The sequence below is a fragment of the Rhea americana genome, unplaced genomic scaffold (assembly GCF_003343005.1).
Source record: "Rhea americana isolate MKP2758 unplaced genomic scaffold, rheAme1 scaffold_43, whole genome shotgun sequence".
NCBI lineage: Eukaryota > Metazoa > Chordata > Aves > Rheiformes > Rheidae > Rhea > Rhea americana.
The window spans coordinates 5,868,241-5,888,863 of NW_028186568.1; the positions used below are offsets into that span (position 1 = coordinate 5,868,241).

At 39.8% G+C, this 20,623-nt stretch overlaps 1 protein-coding gene across 1 annotated transcript; it reads left to right on the forward strand.

Moving 5' to 3' along the window:
- The first annotated feature begins 399 nt into the window (after nucleotides 1–399).
- UNC93A (unc-93 homolog A) lies at nucleotides 400–20,427 on the forward strand. The gene is made up of 8 exons (XM_085315433.1): nucleotides 400–486; nucleotides 3,425–3,606; nucleotides 4,406–4,635; nucleotides 7,574–7,702; nucleotides 10,568–10,785; nucleotides 11,914–12,049; nucleotides 13,471–13,602; nucleotides 20,156–20,427. The coding sequence occupies exons 1-8, from the start codon at nucleotides 400–402 to the stop codon at nucleotides 20,425–20,427; spliced, it is 1,386 nt and encodes a 461-aa protein (XP_085171559.1).
- The last annotated feature ends 196 nt before the right edge of the window (nucleotides 20,428–20,623 follow it).

The following is a 20,623-nucleotide window of genomic DNA, read 5'->3' on the forward strand; positions in this document are numbered from 1 at the left end:
TTTTAATCTTTGCCCTTTATTGGTTAGTTTATCTTTACAGCGATAGGAGAGAACATATAATGCATAACTGCAATATTAAAATTGGTTTAAGTGTTACAAATGACTTATATGCCTGAATATCAAGAACAAACCTATATAAAAGCCCTCTGAGAGCTTTCATTATTGCCTCACAGCCACAAAAGGTGAATGAGTAACATTCGCATAAGGAGTTTTCATTATCAGAAAAAGTAAAGTTCATTGGCCAATCCTCAAATAATTAACAAATCTTTCCACTACAAATGCAGTGAAGAGTGACCTTTTCCAACAAAACGTAACCTGTTTTTCTCCCTTTCAAGGCATTCCTTGGAAAAATTGGATCAACTCTGTGCGCTGACAGACCTTTTTCTTGTATGAGTCAACATGGAAAGGAATCTTAAGAATGTTTTGGTCATCTCTTTTGGATTTTTACTTCTCTTTACTGCTTATGGAGGGCTACAGAGTTTACAGGTAAGTGGAGCATCTGCCTCCAGTTGGCCAGACAGTTAGCCTAGAAGGGCATCGGCATCAGGCCAACTGCTGCTGTGAAATATGAAAGTCTTTCCATGGTTTCTGTTTCTGTGAAGAAGGCACAGGCATTTTTTTTTTTTTTTTTTTAATGAGCTAGGTAAAGATATCAGCTTGGCAAAGGTTCATATCATTCACCCAAACTCCATAGCATCTACTAAATGTTTTATTCTAGTAGTTCTCAAATAGTTTGAATATTCATGCCAAACCATTTTTTCCATCCTCAAAAGCTGTATGAACGAAAATTAAATTTCTGTGAGATTTTTCTCATGAGAAAATATTCCAAAAAGGAAAACATATTCCACTTCAGAAAAGGCTTCTTCTGAATGTTTCTAAATCTCTATAGTTTTATTGTTATTATATAGCAATGTAAAATAATAAAAATGTATGTACAATGCACTAAACAGTGTACATATAAAATAATGCAATAATTCCTGATCTCATGATATAGCACAACAACCAAAGTATTATTTTACAAAAACTGACAGTTGTCACATGTACAGACTTTAACATCTTAAAAMCCAGTAGGAGAGATGAGTTTCTAAAATGACTTGAACACTCAGAGCTGGCTTGTTTAGCACAGCCAAAAAAAAAACAACCAAACAAACAAAATAGATGATATTATTGACATTTTAATGTAGATAAACACAAGAAGGATTTTTTCAGGCTAGAAGGCTGTGCTGGCTCAATAACAGAGAAACAGATATAATCTGTCCATGAGCTAGTTTAAGCGGGATACTAAAACATGACCCTGAGCATTTGGGTCCAATTTTGACCATGACCAGTTTTGCAACTGATGTAAGAATCTGTAWGCTTTAAAGGTAGGTCTGGATAAGTTCATTAACACTTCTTTTTTATAAAATGATACACTTGTCTGCAATAACAGGGGCTAACCCCATTTCACAAGGAGGTCCCGTGCAGTCCTGTACCCCTGTTTTCCTTTCCTAGATCAGTTTCTGCTTACTCACACTGTCAGATTCCAAGCTCAGGGCAATTCTGCAAAAACAATCCCAAAAATGGATAGAGATGTTATGAGCCGGGCAGACTCACGAGAGGAGCTGTCAAACACAAGAAGCCGTGGGTCGATCACACCATCTGAAACTACGCACCGTTCCAGGAACATAGTCCTGGAACATAGTCTCCCCCACCGCAGCGGGAGGGAGGGGTGCAGACTCAGAGAAGAACCCTCTCCTATCTCCATTTTGTCCTGGTGGTTAAGGAGGACTTGCTGAGACACAATCAAAAGTGGGTTATTTTATTTTATTGCAGCCTGCAGGAGAAACATTTAAACTATGTATAATCTATTTTAACATCCGACTCCCCGCCAAAGAATCCTGGTAACAATTAAGCTAATCTTATGATTTTGGAAGCCTAGCTCCCAATTTTTAGAAGCTGTAGCTGACAAAAGCATGTGCTTCGTATCTATGTCTGAAATAAGACCTCTGTCATCAGGAAGTTTCTCTGCATGTTTACAAAACAGCTATTTCAGTTCCCAAGTATATTGAYGCAAGAATTGCTTTACAGAGAAAATTACTTCCTTACTCTACTGCTCTGATGCTTGCTTCCCACTGCGGGAGCTGTGTGGCTGCTGATGTGTCTCTGCTCCACTGTACCATGGCAAACATCAAGGTGCTCAGCAGATTGCAGTGATGCTACTGGCAGCCATAGTCTCCTCCAGGGCTCTCCAGTGTCATCTCCCAGCACCAACCCTTCCTTCAGGAACCTTGATGTTAGCTTTTGAAACAAACAGGAAAATGTTGATAAGAAGCATTTTGATCTTCTCATTTTTACTTTCACATTATCAAGATAATATGAGAAATAATTTGAATATAAAAATATAAAATCACAGAATCACAGAACAGTTGAGGTTGGAAGGGACCTCTAGAGACCTCATCTAACCCTCTTCCTCAAGCACAGTCAGTTAGAGCAGGTTATCCAGAACTGAATCCAGTTGGATTTTGAATATATCTGAGGATGGAGATACCACAACTTCTCTGAGCAACCTGGTTCAGTATTTAACCACCCTCACAGTAAAGAAATGTTTTTTTGCATTCGAGTGGGATTTCCTGTGTTTCAGTTTGTGCCTATTGTCTCTTACCCCACCACTGGGCATGACTAAGAAGAGTCTGGTTTCAGCTTCTTTATACCCTCCCAGCAGAAATTTATACACACTGATCAGATCCTACCTTAGCCTTCTCTTCTCCAGGTCGAACAGTTCCAGTTATCTCAGCTTCTTCTCATGCAGCCCTTCACTGGACTCACTCCAGTAAATCCATGTCTTTCTTGTACTGGGGAGCCCAGAATTGGACACAACTCCAGATGTGATTAGATCAAGTTAGGTCAGTAAAATTTTGTTCCTCGCTTGTGAAAATGTGTGTGATTCAACTGTTTTCAAATACAGAGGGCCACTACGAGCATATTAGTTTTTTTGGACCTTGACCTCTGAATTTAGAAGTGATCAGACCTGTTAAAAGTAAAGACTCTTTCACTGTTGCTGAGTCAGCCCTCGCAATATAGGTCTAAGTATATTCTTACTTGAGACAAAAAAGGAAGACCAAGAAAAGAGATTATTCTTCACTCAGCTTGCTCTCAAAGAGAATTTCAAATTAATTAAACCAAATAATCTAAAATGTGACTTACCAAAACTTTGAATCTGAGCCCCAAATTCACAGTCCTCACTTGGAGCTGAATCAGATTTTCAGAAATGGGCTATCGTGGTGAGAAAAACCATAWATCTGTAATCAGACTGTTTTGGGGAAAGAAGATAGTAATACCCAGGCTCAGTTTCTGTGTCTCTTTCTACCTGAAGCCAGTCTCCATACACAATAGTAACATATGTTTGTGGTAAAGTCTGTATGAACCATTGTTTTTGTCTGTGCAGAGCAGTCTCCACTCAGAAGAAGGCCTGGGTGTTGCTTCCCTGAGTGTTATCTATGCTGCTCTTATCTTCTCATCCATGTTCCTCCCTCCAATCCTCATCAAGAAGCTGGGTTGCAAGTGGACCATCGCAAGCTCTATGTGCTGCTACATCGCGTTCTCCTTAGGCAACTTCTACGCTAGCTGGTACTAGTGTTCAGTTTAAATACTTGAACTGTTGTATGTTATGTTCAGACTAAATAACCATCAGGGTGAAGTCCTATTTCTACCCAATTTGTACCCTACTTCCATGTTGTGGATTTTAAAGTTGGATGCTACCCAAAAGGTATTACCTGCAAGAAAAAGGGATAAATCTGGTACCAGGTGGAGTAGAGAGATGAAAAGGTGCAAAGAGCCAGAACGAACGTGCATCCATCCCCCCATCCATCTGAAGCTGCTTTTCTAACTTGTGTACGTAGCAATTTCCCTTCAGAAAAAAGAAGGAAAGAAAGAAAGAAGAAAATCGGAAGTTTCATTTAAAATCCAAATGCCTTTTAAGTCTATTTTGGAAAGATAGAAGTCTAGTCTAGTCTAATCTTTCAGCTAGTGCCTCTGGGAGCACAGGCAGAAGTGTGCTCCTGTCTTGCGCTTTCTGAGGCGGAAGGACAATGCAGTTATGCTCTTTAGTGAGAGGGGGATGTAATTCTGCAGAGGAATATTGTGATCTATGTCTTCTCAGAGGCAGATGCAATCTAGTTTTCAATTAGAAGGGGATAGGGCACATGAGCACAGACCTAGCCAGTCCCTGGACACTGCTGCAAGTGCTCTCAGACCCTAAGTTTCACAAGGTTCTTTTCATTCTTTGTTTCATGTAATAGATTTGCTGAATCACATAAAGGATAAATCTATTTCTTTGATGTCTTTTTTTTTTCCTTCTGGATCTTTGGGCAGATGATTATTATGCTAAGGGATGATAAATGTGCTAAATAGTGTTCTTTTTTGGCAGGTACACACTGATCCCTACCTCTGTGATCCTGGGCTTAGGAGGAGCACCGCTCTGGTCCGCCAAATGCACTTACCTCACCATTGCTGGCATTTCATATGCTGAGAAAGCAGGAAAAATTGGAAAAGACATTATCAACCAGTATTTTGGAGTCTTCTTTTTGGTATTCCAGTCCTCTGGAGTCTGGGGAAATCTTATCTCATCCCTGATATTGGTCCAATCTTCCAACAAAGGTAAAATATATTTAGATATCATGGCATTTCTTTCTACTGTATATACCAATTAGCTCTGGATTGTTAAGAAGTAGATCTCTATAGCAGAGCTGGTGACCCTCAGTCTCCTTCATAGTCCATGGATACGGGCATCTTTGATGTGACTTAGCTCATCTGAAGGTTCATGTCTGAAATAGTTCAGCTAAATTGCTCTCTTGAAGTGTCTGTTTTCTATCAACTCTACATCAACTATAAAGAGAATTCAGACAACTAGCTCAGAAAAAGAACTGAATTCCTTTTGAATTCCACCCCTATGTGGTAAAACATAGATTGGCTCCTGGCAGAGACAGTCTTTCAGATCTGACTTTTATTTAAAGTGGATTAAAACAAAAGGCAAAACACTGAAGCAGCTGTCTCAGGAAGCTTGTAGTATTTAATTAATTTTCTGTTCAAGGTTAGTCAAACTGATGTTGGTACTTACTAAAATTTAGTGCTTTACAGAACTGTCAAGAAGAAATAGAGCTAGATATTGGCAGCAGCCTACATGCCAAGACTCCTCTGTTGTATTTCAGACTCAGACAACAGATGCAGATGTAGCTTGAAGAAATCACTCAACGACACTGCCATAATTTCCCATGCTTGTAATTGGCATAAGCTTTAAAAGAGTGATTATGAAGATAAATTAATACCTGGGCATCAACTAAGAGATTCAAAATGCTACAGTATTATTATTGTACTGTCTTGCATGCATTCTCTATCCTATCAAAGTCAAAGTAGGATGGAAGCAGAAGAAGGAGCTTTCCATATAATGTGCTACTATAAATAGCAAGAAGTTACCTCTCTCCCTGGCTCAGTTAAACCTGTCCTCTGGAGGGTATTCAGATACATTTTATATTAAGCATAAATATCAGGGTGTTGGCATCAAGTTTTAAACTTTGAATCCTTAGGTTTATGGCAGGGTAGTTGTCATGATACAAGGTAATGCCAAGGTGTGATACTTGTGAAGAATCAGGCTTCCTTTAAACCCAACCAACTATAGATGAAAAACCCTCAAAGCCAAATGCTGAAGACTACATGACTACATCAAGTGCAACAGAGCCATGCTGAGCTAATTACTGAACTATACACTGTCTCAGAAGGGACTAGCCATTTTCATTTCATTTTAGGGCAGAGGTAGCCAAGACATAGTGCAGAAGTGAGATCTCCACAGACTGCAACTGTTCTACCCTCCCCTACCTCACAACTCACATCGTGTTAATTGATGTTAATAAGAGGATTGAAATCTTCCTTGTCCTTCTTGTATATCCCCTCCTAGTTTCATGTCTAAGGATGTACTTGTAAATTCTAAGAAAAATCTAACTTTTATTTATTCATTATTATTTATTTTGGATATCAGGAAATGCTGATTCTGGGAAGCGTGCAATGAACAGTTCTCAAAACCTAAGGATATATCTGCACAACAGCAGCGGCATGAGCAGTCATACAATAAACTTCCCAACTCTGTCTTGCCAGTGAGGATCAGTTTTAGTCTACTGGGATCTTTCTGGGTACAAGTGAGGGTCTCCAGGGCACTCAGTCTTTTGCCTCAGATACAAGCTTGCACTTGACATATTGCTGGCGTCATATCCACACACAGCAAGGCAAGGTACATCATGAGGTAACACTACAGCAGAAGACAGGAATCAATGTAAATCATGATAGTCATCTTTTCTCAGTCATCAGTATTACAGCCATATTTCCAGAAGAGCAGAGCAAACCTTACCTTGTAGCTTTCATATCAGTAATTGCGTGTGTACCTTCACCTTCAGATGATTTATGACCAGATTGAAAACTAGTTTTACACTCTTCCATGCTTTATTCATCTTTTGTATGTGACTCAACTTTTGTACGTGGTAACTTTGCTAAAGTTCTATTGTGTGAAGTGCAGTAATAGCCATTAGCCAGAATAAGGTAATGATTTTTTTCATCTTTTTCATCTTTTTCTTCATCTTTTTCAGTTTTAKCTGATGTTGAAAATGAAGCTGTTCATGAAGCTACTGAATAGCTGGTTCATGTCACTGTAACTGGAAGCAGTGAGAAATTCTGTAGAAGTAGTTACACAATAACCACAACCTAGGTTCATTGTATTGTCCTTTGTTTTGCTTGAACCAAGGACAAATTATGCAATAGAAGTTGCTGAAATAATGGGAAGTTTTCTTTTTTCTTTCTTTTTTTTTTTTTTTTTTGATTCTTCTCCAGCACTATACGCAGCTTATTTGGGCACACACTTTGGGTTAGCACTTTGTCTCTACAGAAAGAGTGCAGGAGGAAGAGGGCATGATGTCTTATGACACACTGTGTGAATATACATATGGATGCATCTTTGACATGTGCCTAGCACAAGACTGAAGAAATTAGACAAAGCAAAAGTCTTACTCCAAACCCTGCTAAACTGTTTTATTTCCATGTTCTCAAATAGTAATAAAACCAGGAAGAGCAGGTTCTTTGGAAGACTCAATTACAGCTAATTGCAATTTAATTTTATAAAATGAAAAGGTATCTCAAGGTGGTTTCTATTCCTGTAACACATGCAGAAATTACCCGGAGAGGGACGGTGGGCTGTGGCTGTAGAACTCAGGTCCCACTATTCAGGGATATTGTAAACTAAAAGAAATCTGTCCTGCAAGGTATTATGATTAGGAGGTACTGATACATACTGGAACTTTAAATACAGCAAGGTGAAATTGGATTCAGATTTAAGCCTCTGGATTGAGTCTTCTTATAATCATTAAGTGCTCTGTCTTGAGCAGCTGTTTCAGTTAAAGCAAGTTTTCATTCCGGAGTTAAACTTCTTTGGGAGGGATGTGAAGCCATGACCAGCCACTGAATACTAGACTCCCTTCTCTTTACATCCTTGTATGTAGTCTGCACTCATCTGATCTCCTCTCTTCTGCCTTTCTTTTGGTTCTCACTGATTTAGTGGAGATCTCAGATGAAGACCTGGCCTGCTGTGGAGCACATGACTGTATGATGAGTGGTGCCACTAATATCACTGAGTCAGCAGGACCTTCAAAGTCCTTAATCTACACGCTGCTAGGGGTCTACACTGGTAAGTAATCCAAACAATCTTTAATGCATATTACTGATGAGGAACCTGCTATTTGTGAAACCAGGGATGATTTTGCAGACTAACTTTCTAATTTCCTCCTTTAATCTGATTTGCTAAGAGGAAGTAAGATATCCATGAGTTGTAAACAAACTCCTTAAAAAAATCCAGATGCTTTATGCCAGTGCCACATCATTTTTGTCTTAAGATGCATGACATGCTTTTACATTTATTTTTCACCTGGAGTAAAGTAGAAGCCCAGGATGGTGCCCCACACTGTTTTAGTGTTTCTCTACAAAGTAGACTCAAAAGTATTTCTACACTGCAATTAGAAAATTATAGAACTTTGTCTAGATATACATGAGATGATAGCTTTAAATTCATTATCTTTGTTATCAGTAATAGCAAACAAGTAACTGACAATAGGTTTCTATTTGCATGCAGAAGTCCATGGTGCTAATAGCAGCCCTGCTGATGGCACCTGAACTAGCTAACTTGTAGCCATCTGGGAATGCCTATATAGTTCCCTCAGAATTGGCGGGAGAATGTCTTAGTACATATAACACAGCTTTATCTCAAGAACTGTACTATAATTTGATTTGGACCTGAACCACAACTCTCAGAACATATAATAGTTTGGGGGGAGATTTTTGGTTCCCTGATGAGATTGTACAGTTTCAGTCAATTCTCAGCTGTGGTGCTTGAATTATAATACCTTAGTGTGAAAGGCAAAAAGAGAAACACTAGGTGAATTGGAATATCTCGCTTTCATTTAGGTTAGAGAGGAATCAAAGACAGGGAAGGCTGATGCTGTCAAAAACTGGAAAGACAAAAATAGATATATAAAGATACCTTTCAGTGACATTTTGTAACAATGAGGAAAGTTCAAAATGTATCTGGCTCAATATAAATTCTTCTCTGGATAACTGGGAAGTATCTCACAAGGTGATATGTCACCTTACTGCAGTTAAAATATCTTTGTATTCTCTGTATATAGATGCACTCTTTATGCTGAGATTGATGTGCAGAATTTCTCATATATTCAGACAAAAAATACACAATCTGGTCAGACCCAGCCCTTACCAAACAAGTCAGTCACAGAAAAGCTTYTCTCCTTCCCCAACTTCCATTCCTAATTACTGCAAAAATGCAAAGAATATTCCCCTACTCCCCTTCCAAAGTATGCTGGAGCTAATGCCTTTTTGTTAAGGGCAGGTTTGGCTCACAAGTTCAAATCTAAATTTGTTGACTAACATATATAACACTCCCTTAGGCTTTGCTCATACAAAATGAATGCAACCCTGCTGTCTACTGACCCAGCATCAGTGGGGTCTCATTTTTCTTTTATGCTCTTAATAAAAGATATGTCTTTTCCTACCTTGAGGGAAACTAAATAGCTAAACATTTCATTCACAGACAGTTTTTAACGTATCTCTTCTATTTAGTTTCTGAATACATATTTGGCACTGTTTTGGTGGAAATAATAATAAATAAGTCTTTTGGTTTTAGTTTTCTCAAGAAGTGTGGATGTTTCTATCTGTGTTCAGACTAAGCACTCTAAAGCCATATAGTTACCTATCTCCTATAATTACTCTTGATTCACTTGCTGCATGTTAGAATATTTGTCCTGCAGATGTGAATATCCTGCTGTCATCCATAAATATCCTGTAATCAGTCCATGAACACTAGTAAGCACCCTGACAGAGCTGACAATTGTTTACATCACTAATGGTTTACACTCCAGCCATAGTGGAAAACCTGTACTTGGGAGTATATATTCAATTTTAGGAGACATGCATGAGAAAAAAGTAATAAAACAGAACAAAAATTTGAGGCAGTTTACTGTGAATCTGCTAATATATTTGGATATTAAAAGAACATGTCCATACACAGATATTGTACCAAAGGAGCACATTAAACAAGCAATGAGGAGGGAAAGAGGGAACCGGTTCTCCTCTTATCCTGTAAATCCATTTGCTTCTATAGATGGATTTCTAGTCAACATCAGTAAGATAGGAGACATAATCGCAGCTCGCATTTGATATAAAGCAATCAGTTGCCACTCTGTTGCTGCTTCATGTGTATTATGAACCACAATTATCTTCTTGACAACATGAACAAAATCCTATTGATTCATTTGAAAAGCAAAACAGACCAATACATACACAATAATTTGTTGATTGACTATCCAATTTACTCTTTTATATACTGTTTCTGCTAGGAAGTTATAGGTTCAAAGCTGTAGTATTGATCTTTATCAAGTAATCCTGAGTTGCTTACTGTCATCTTTAAAATAGTACATATTTCTTACTCAAAGCATTGCTAAGAAAAAAATAAAGAAAAGAAAAAAAAGAATCAATATATACTGGGATCCAAGACAGCAGTTCTACTTCTAGCCATTTATTTTACTTTCCATGTATTTGAAGGAAGATCCCCCCTAACCATGAATACTTTGGCACCAAAAGTGAATATTCCTCTCCTGTGTTGATTTAAAGCCTTTTGATAGATCCAAAGGGAGCTCTTTCTGGCCAGCTCCCCATTCCTGGGACCTCTGACTTGACCTGGAAGGGTGAGCCATCACCCTCTGCAGCAGTGCAGCTGGCTTGGTGGCTGTAACAACAGGCAAGTCTCAGTTAAGCAGAAAGGATTTGCGAGGTCTGCAGCTGTATGCAGAAGATGTGAATTTAGATCAGGCCTTCTTGTTTACACAGCAATGGCCTTTACACTGAAGCGGAATCAAATTCATCTGCCAAAACATCTCATACAGAGCTAAGCACTAAATCAGAACAATAACAGCAGCAAGCAATTTCCCATCATTTGTCTTGCATTCCTCACTTTTTCATGAATTTTTTTGTTTTGTTTTTGCAGCTAGTGGTGTGCTAGCTGTGTTGCTGATTGTTATATTTCTGGACCAGATCAAATCTGACCAAGCAGAGACTGAGAGAGAAATAACAAAGACACCATCCTTTTGGTCTACGTTCCTAGCAACTTTCCAGCAACTTAAAGATAAAAGACAGTGTCTTCTAATCCCTCTGACAGTGTACAGTGGGTTTGAACAGGGATTTCTTGCTGGTGACTACACAAAGGTGTGGATAACAATGACAATGACAATGAGAATCACTGACAAATCTATTTGTGCCTGATGATTGTTCTTTGTGCCTTTGTGTCTTAGTATTGCATCTGATCTATATTCACTTGCTAAATTAAGATACTTTCAATGGCAATTTGTGGTTAGCCAAATTACTGTTTATTTCTACTTGAATGAACTCTGAGTGACATCTTCAAAAAGGAGAGGCCACCAGTAAATATGTTCCTTGGAACAGTCTTAAAAAGAACATTGAGGAGACCTTAACTCATCAGTGGAGGCCACAGCAGAGAGCTACAGGTTCAAGCTCTTCAGTTGGTTATAAATAACAAACTGGGAGAAAAGCCAGAAGTCTGCAAAGCTTTTTTTTAATCTCTCATCCCTCTGATTTCCCCGGAGTTTGTATAAGTACAAGTCAGCACATATACCACACATCTTATTTTGAAGACCTTTACAATAAGAGGGCAAACTCTCAGAATGGCTGGTCAGAAGCCCTCACCAGTCACAAATGCAGCAGGTTCCAAAACCTGACATATTGAAAAGATCAGAACCACCTCTGCTCCTTCAGTTTCTCTACAAAACCTAGACACACAGCAGGTGTGTTCTCCAGATGTTTGCTGAGAAAGTCTTCACAGAAAGGAGACAAACCTCATGAGCTGTTTATTTGACACTTAAGCTTTTTAATCTTAAATATTAGCAGATAGAAGAGTGCATTTACTGCTGTATGTTCTTGTAGGTGAAGTCCTCCTCATTGCCTGCCTGGTAGCTGCTCCATAACAGCTGTAGTGCTGATTGTCAATTCTCATTTTGTGTGCTATAAAGGAGAGGGCAGAGCATCCTTTGTGCCACCACCAGGAGGTTTATTTGCACAGCAAGCAGTGCTCCAGCTTCTTTTCCTGCATGTTACTGCTCTGTTTGAAAGCACCAATCTGACTGGGAACTGGGTTAGGAGTAACACTGCTGAAGGCCAGTTATGTCAGTGTTCCAGAGAGTTGTCAGCAAACTGTAGCTGTGCTCCTTTGATCATGTCCATGCTGGCTATTTACCAAATACTCTGGCTAAGACCCTTGAACCTTAGCTGCGTATTTTCACCAAAGCAAATGTGTCACCGCTGTCTCTTCTCTTCCAGACCTATGTGACCTGTGCCCTGGGGATTCATTATGTTGGCTTTGTGATGATCTGCTTTTCAGCTACAAATTCCCTATGCTCTCTGCTCTTTGGAAAGATCTCTCAGTTCACAGGGAGAAAACTTCTATTTGCAATAGGTATGTAAAGGTCACTTGAAGGATCATCTCAAGTGGTATGTCAAATCCAGTGCACCTGCTTGCATGAAGGACAAAGAGCTATCTTGTTATCAGCTATCAATTAAAACCAAAATGATCTAGAGGCAAGTACGATTCATGAGAAGAGAGGCAGCACAGTTAACTGCTGTATTCAAGTCACTAACTTAAATTACTTTGCTCGTGGTATAGTTCACATATAGGGCACTATCTATTCAGATACGACACTATAGCTCTAAAGCAACTGATGATAAATGATCTTAGAATGTGGATGTTTATATTTGAGAAGGATTTCTCCATCTGGGTCAAACCTCTTCAAATTTTTGGGGTGAAAACCACAGAGAACCTAATAAGATACACCATTGATTTGAGACTGAAAGTATCAGTGAACTTGGAACTTTCAGTAATCAGTCTGATCATTTCAGGACAAATTTTAGAGGTTGGACTGTGTCATTTTAACTACTTGTTCTATATGGTGAAAAATATGCCTGTGTCAGAATAACTTAAGGTGTCTAATGGCCAATAGTTTTCAGGTTGCCATGAGAAGAGATGTGCATAATTAAGAACATCTTTTTCTCCAGAGCATACAGTTCCAGTGAGTAATTGCAGATAGAAAAATATCAAGAAATATTTCATTTGTGTCCCACCATCCAAGTTATTCAGTGTAAAATGTACCTTACTTCCATGAAGTCTGTGTGTATCTTTCTGGATATTTCCTCCACAGGGATTTTTAAGAAGAAGAAATTTAGAGCCCTTCCTGCTGCAGTCACTAATTCAGTGTTTCTTATATTTATATGTCTGTCTTTAGCATATGTTTCACTCAAGAAAATCATTATAGATTTAACAACAACCAATAATCCAAGAAGACATAGTTTTAGTAATCCAGGATCTCTGAATCCCTCAATTCTCCTAAACAGGCTTTGAGTGACTAATCTACATTCTGCCTGCAAAAAGACAGACAGAAAGACAGCAGACCCTTTTATATATGCTTTCTTGTCTCCTCTGGCCCTGAAAGGAAATCTGTGGTTAAGGACTATACAAAGAGCAGAGAACAGTTTATCTTTACCCCTGCCACATGCCCCACACTAGGATTCCAAATCTTTTGGCAGCACCTTCTCCTACTCAATGATATTTTGGTTTGGTTGTTCCCAATGGCAGTTCTTGACTTCTAGGATAAAAGCCAATCAGCCGAGAGGATCTCTGAGTTTAGGACAGTGTTCAGCATTATTAATTAAAGACTGTTAAAGAAGAACTGTGTTGTCTTGTGTTTCATGTGATATCAACTCAGTGAGTGAAAACAGGATTACCTTGTGTTTTAGTTGAGGCAAGAATCTGAAAGTTTACCCACCTGTCCTATCTCTCCTGTTTATAATTTGTATTTCTCTTCTTTCTTTCTAAACTGACAGCTACGATTACGAACATTGCCAGTATAATAGCACTACTGCTGTGGAAACCTCATCCTAAACAGCTGGTTGTGTTTTTCATATTCCCTGCTCTTTGGGGCATAGCCGATGCCGTTTGGCAGACACAAACTAATGGTAAGTCCTGGTGACAGCGAAATGAATTCTTTTGAGATATAAAAACCTGCATGTTCTTATTTATAAGCAACCTGGTTTAGAACATATGGGCATAAAAATTATAACAGGTTTAAGATGGAATATGAAAGAAATATGGTAGCTCACTAGACAGTAAAACAAATAAGAAAACAGACTGGTAATAAATAACTAGAATGATTTTGAACACAATTCTTTCCAAGTTGTAGAAAGAAGAACATCCTGGAAGATGATAACAGATTCAGAATAAATTTTCTGGAGGAGTGTGGGTTTTTCACAGAAAACTGCAGTTCCCAAGAGTGATATATTTAGCCTGTCTGTTGTAATAAAGGAAAGTACGCTGACAAAAAAAAAGCTCTGCAACAATAGAAGTAATCATAAAGAAATTAAAAGAGAAAACCGTTGAGAGCAACATTATTCAACCAAATAAATCCATGATGCATGCAGTTCTCATTTGTTCCATTTCAGAAAACATACAATCAAACATGATAAGGTACAAGAAGGCAGTAAAAATGAGTAAAGTCATGGGAGACTTTCACATGAAGAAAGACTAAACATACTAGGATATTCTGTCCTGGACAAGTGATAACTAAGGGAGGCTGTCAGTAGGAGCATAAATAGTATGAGGAAGTGAATAGAGGATGATTTATTCACTATTCTCATAATAATAGAACTAGTGGCACCAAATGACGTTATCGGGTAGCAAGCTTAATACAAAACAAAGGAAATACTTTTTCACAATTCAATGCCAAAGGGTTTACGAAACCAACAAATTTAAATGGCTTTAAGGTGGAATTACATCACTTCAGTGAGGAAATGTTCTTGGGAGCTATTAAGCGAGAGAGTCCAGAGGAATTCTCCTACTCAGGAAGTCTCTACTTTTTGATTTTCAGAATCAGGAGGGCATTGGAGGGGAAAGAGCATTCTGTACTTGTATCATCTCTTGCACTTTTATCCTGAGAGTCAGTTACTGGAAGGATAAGGTTGGGCTTCTTGTCTGAGGCGTTACATCTGTCTGTAGTTTTCTTTTGTCTGTTTTGTGATTATATATGACAGTTCAGATAATGAGCTGATACAGATTCACTTCTGTAAGGGATTCTTTAAACTTATAGCTCACTCAAAACTAGCAGAAGTTCTTTTATAGAGAGACTGCAGTACATATGACTTGAAGACAGATTCTAAAATGCTAGAAAGGGTAAGAAAGAGCTATAGTCTCCTGTGAATTGAATTCCAGTCTAGTAATGATTGTCAGTGAGAGTGTTTTTAGCTCAATGCCATAATCTGTGTCAGTAAGACACAGTTAAATGCTTTCCCATCTGCTCACATGTTTTGCTGCYTTATTTCATGAATAATTTTTTCCTTCATCTCCAATTCAGATTTAGTTGATACCATAGGAATATGCATTTGACAGAACTAGCTGACCTGGGCCCACATCAGGGTGTGTGACTGGGCCTCCCTTCTCCTTATCCCTCTAGTTTAGATGACTTTGCCCCCTGGGTGAATTAACGTGTTCCTCCTAGAGAGTCAAAGGGAAAATGCCATGGTCCTTTGCCTGGTGCTTACAAGCAATTTTATTCCCCGCATATGTATAGTCTCACCTCTACAAACAGGAAAGTGAACAGTTAGACTTCTCTGTCCCTCTGGCAGCTCCAGATCATATCCCTTAGAGGAGAGCAAGTATGCGTATCACAGAATCACAGAATCAGTAAGATTGGAAAGGACCTCTGGAGATCATCTAGTGCAAACCCCCCTACCCCCCCCCCAGTCAAGCAGGGTCACCAAGAGCATCTTAGACAGGGTTGCATCCAGGCAGGCCTTGAATTTCTCCAGAGAAGGAGACTCCACAACCTCTCTGGGCAACCTGTTCCAGTGCTCCGTCACTCTCACAGGGAAGAAATTCCCCCTCACATTCAGGCTGAACTTCCTGTGCTTCAATTTCTGCCCATTGCCTCTTGCCTTGTCACATGGCACTACTGAAAAGAGTTTGTCCTCATCCCCTTGACAGCCTCCCTTCAGATATCAAGCAACACCTTCTCATTTTCTCTCATCTCAACACACAGCCTTGTGCCTTTAGTACAATTTTAAATCAGTAGCTGTCATTATTCAGTTTTTGGAATGATAGTATCAGTGATGATTTGCCCTCTGAACTAAAGCGATTCATTCATTTCTTGCCTGTTCAGCCAACAGTCTCCCTGACTGTTCATCAAGCTTTTTCCCAAAACTCTTCTGAGAGACATAGCTCAGAGTCATTGGAGCAACTCTGCTGCTTCTCTCTTTCCCTACAAGCCTTGTCCTTCAACATTTGACCCCTTTGGGAAGAACATCTTCTCACTGAGAACCTTGCACACCTGATGAAGGGGGACCTGGAGCTGTTGCTAGGAAAAGTGGTTAGGCATAGAAGACCTAATGGTCATAGAATGAGGCTGTGAAATGCTTTCAGTTCCCCCTGAAGAGATAGATGATGAACATCGCTTTGTGTTTACATAATGGCTAATGAGCTTTGCAGTGCTGTGGCAAGACTGACCTCTGTTACAGTACTGTATTGTCCCAAATTCCTGGAAGATACCTGTGACAATTTCACATCTTGTGGGTAGCTAGAAAAAAGGAAAAAAAAAAGAAAAAGAAAAAGAAAAAGAAAAAGCCTTTCTCTTTGCACAACATCTCCCTGCTCTGCAGTTCCCAGTAAAAAAAAAAACGCACAGGTCACACTGAATTATTGAGTAATGACCTTAGTCCTTAACAGAAAGATGCAGTGACATTATTCCTCAATGCTACATCCCAGAACAGGAGCTTCACTTTGTTATGCCCATTTAGGACTAAATCTCTTCTTCCCTTCATCAGTTTTATACAGGGGTAAGAGCATTAATATCAGGTGAGAAAATCACAATTCCAAAGACTGTGAGACTAAGATCTCTAAAATAGTAGCTGTGAGGCTGAGGCCTGTGGTCCTTCTTTTGTCAAGTTCCCATAAATGCCCCTTCAGTCTCAATAGACTGAATAAAAACATCAAAATTATGCCCCATAATTAAAGCATTTTAGAGTAATCAGAAATGGTTTGCTCTGGTCTATGGTAGATAATTAGTACTGGAGTCCCCACTAGAGGATACATAAGCTCACACTAGATGAGCCACTTCATCTTATAAAGGTTTCCTAGTATGTTTGTGTATGTGTGCGTGCACTCTCATTTATTTCCAATGGAACACATCTCATTTCAGAGTGCATAGTACCTTCTCTTATCTAAACTGAACACAGCTGCTATTATTACTTGGTAATAACTGCACTGTGTACATTAGAATTGTGTCGCAGAAGACTACCAGGTAGACCATAATAAAATAAAGTTCTTTCCAGCCTGACAAGCTTCTTTAGAAAGATTATGAATCAGTCTGAAAAGTTTATAGAACTGGATGGAAATGATTTCCTGCAGTTCTGTTTTATACCTACATGCCTACAAGTACCAGGGGAAGGTGAGGAAGGTGGAGGAGCAGGAAAACAGAGGCAGGGGTAAGCAGAGGGATTTATTTCCATGAAATTGAAGGTCTGTCACTGCCAGCAAGAATTCAGACTTCATAGCCTGTCTGCTCAGTCCTGCAGGTCCTCCTGAAGCTTCAGCCAGGCAGCTTGTGCCAAACACTGCACTCAGCAGCATTTGTTATATGGACAAAGGTTTATATCTGAGGAAGAGAAACTACTGTTTTCCTATGTGACTGCTAACTAATACCACATATGCATCCTGGAAACCAGAACTTTTCTGCCAAGCCAGCTCTTCCCACAGCTTAACTTCAAACCTGATCCCCACTTGATTCCCTCATTGTTTTAACTAAAAAAGAAGGCTTCAAAATAGCAAAAGAAAAAAGCTACCAGCTAAAATCCAGAATCTTTATACTTAGGAGTGTCATGGCATCAGAAACCATCCTATACAAAACATCCTTCACTAATCTGCTATTTTCATGTTGTAAAAATCCTTTTTCAGAAGAAAACACAGGGCTTATCAGCAAAGTCTCTGCTATGAACAGATTGTACAACAGCTCATTGATTAGGCAAAACAATGAAGGATTCTCAAATAACTTGCTGTACACTACACTTAGTGAGGTTAATGAACTAAGTAGATCTTGTGATACATTCACCCAGGTTTTCCATCATGTCTGCTCACCTACTAAATTGAAACATTTGGTAAATGTCATCTTGTAGTCATCAGGAAGCAGTGAGTTTTACATACATATCATGGCTTCCCCTTCATAACAAAGCTGAAAGGTTACTTGAATCTACCCGCACTTCTAGAGAACTTTGTACTCCTCTGCCTCTTTTCGCTGAATGTGCATATTTTAAACAGATGTGTTGTTAGGTACAAAAGTGGATGAAAAGGGTCAAGGTTCTTTGTATTGCTCCCCCTCCCTCCTTGCACACCACAGCTGAATCAGTGGAACCTGACCCTTTTCATCCACTTTTGTACAGGCTCAGCACCCAGAGGAAAGTAGATGCTCTTCCTTGTTCTGTGTCCSTGACCAGTCAGATATGGAGGCTGAGATCCCTTCCTGAATCCCAGTAATGGGTGTGTAGCTGACTGAACTGAGCTGAGGGATTTYCAGTCAACGCAAATGACATAGGCTGATTGATTTAACTCTGTGCAATCAAATAAGTCTTTATCAGCAAGCAAGTTACCCAGTTGCTGTCCATAGGTTTGGTATGCATCAAGGATATCATTTTTKTCAGCAGAAAATTTGAAAATTGGATTATCTCTGAGAAGCAAGTCTCCTTCATATGTTAAATATGAGGAAAGTTGCAGCTATGTATTTTATTTTCCAGGACTCTGTGATTCAAGTGTTTTGGATCCGTTTATTTGTTTCATATAACATAGCTAGTATGAATAGCACAAGTTGCTACCACTGGCAACACTGAAAATCTTACCTGGGAGTTTCCAAAGGGCAAGTTCTGATGAAAACAAGGTATTTTATGTAAAAAGTCTCTGCATGTTCTTAAGTTGGGCAAACGGGATGTTAGAATACTCCATCTTTCCACTATATGATTATTTTTTTTTTCTCAAAACAAAAGAAATGGTTTGAGAAAAAGCACATWGTGTATGCAGGGTCCATGCATGTTCCCCCACAGAAGTGGGGAAGGATGCCAGCAGGGAGTTCTTTATGGGTCCTTGATCCTTTCTACCCCAAAATGGTAATAGCAGCTTGGTTCCTAATGCCCCTATCCTCTGTTCTTTGAAAGTGTGCAAGGATTTGGTCAAGACTTCTCAGGCTCCATGTAGCTGTACATGGAGACCCTACTGTATAGAGTGCCATTTCTGTCCATTTTTTCTTCCTCCTTATTTACATTCTCACTGGTCAGTGTGAGAGCCTTCCTGTTTGGGGCTGATAGTTTGAAAAATAAACTTCTTGCCACTTCACTTCAACAGAAAAGGTTCTTTCTTCCTTCTTGCTGTTTTTGTTTCTTTTTTTCTCCAGTATTCTGTATTTTGTCACTTTTGCTCTGTTGTTTAACTTCTTCTAACTTTTTGTATSAGTATAAAATGTTCTAAGATAAAACTTATATTCTCCTTGATCTGACATTTATGCAGGGCAGTTCATTTTCACCATCATAGTCTATCCCATAACATCCTCCTAAATAAGCTCAGGAAGTGTAGTTTAGATGAGTGGACAGTGAGGTGGATTGAGAACTGGCTGAAAGGCAGAGCTCAGAGGGTCGTTGTCAGTGGTGTGGAGTCCAGTTGGAGACCTGTGGCTAGTGGCGTCCCCCAGGGCTCAGGACTGGGTCCCATCCTGTTCAACTTCTTCATCAGTGACCTGGATGAGAGGATGGAGTGCCTCCTCAGCAAGTTTGCTGATGATACCAAGCTGGGAGGAATGGCTGACACACCTGAGGGCTGTGCTGCCATTCAGAGAGACCTGGACAGGCTGGAGAGTTGGGCGGAGAGGAACCTCCTGAGGTTCAATGAGGGCAAGTGCAGAGTCCTGCAGCTAGGGAGAAATAACCCTAGGCACCAGCACAAGCTGTGGGCTGACCTGCTGGAGAGCAGCTCTGCAGAGAAGGACCTGGGAGTGCTGGTGGATGACAGGTTGACCATGAGCCAGCAATGTGCCCTTGTGGCCAAGAAAGCCAATGGTATTGGCTGGGTGCATTAGGAAGAGTGTTGCCAGCAGGTCGAGGGAGGTGATCCTGCCCCTCTCCTCAGCCCTGGGGAGGCCTCCTCTTGAGTACTGTGTCTAGTTCTGGGCTCCCCAGGACAAGAGGCAACGGGCAGAAATTGAAGCACAGGAAGTTCAGCCTGAACATGAGGGGGAATTTCTTCCCTGTGAGAGTGATGGAGCACTGGAACAGGTTGCCCAGAGAGGTTGTGGAGTCTCCTTCTCTGGAGAAATTCAAGGCCTGCCTGGATGCAACCCTGGAGCAGGGGGGTTGGGCTAGATGATCTCCAGAGGTCCCTTCCAACCTTACTGATTCTATAATTCTATGATTCTGTTTACACCATTGCAGAAAATACATGGTTTCAGACTTAACCATCACAAGCCTTGTCTCTCCTTACTCAYAGGACTCTACGGTGTTCTATTTGAGAAACACAAGGAGGCTGCCTTTGCAAATTACCGCCTTTGGGAATCAGTTGGATTTGTCATTGCTTTTGGTTATAGCACTTTCTTGCAAGTCTACATCAAACTGTACATTCTATTGGCCGTGCTTGTGGTGTCCATGGTGATGTACGGAGTAGTGGAATACATAGAAGTCAAAAGCTCTCCTGGGACACCTACTACACCTACTACTGAAAAGGAAAAAGTAGGATCTCTTGCTCAGGAAACACGCATGTAATCCAACAGGGTCAGAGTGATGCACACACCACAAGCTGGCTAGCTCCTACAGACAGTGTTTCCAGTGGTGCTCTGAAGTGTGCTGCCTGTTTCCAGAAAGAGAGTAAAGGAACAGATTTCCAGCTCTGAGTAATAWAAAAGTCTTAGGAGTAAAAAGTCCTTTCGACATCTCAGCTTAATAAGGGAAGATTATCTGA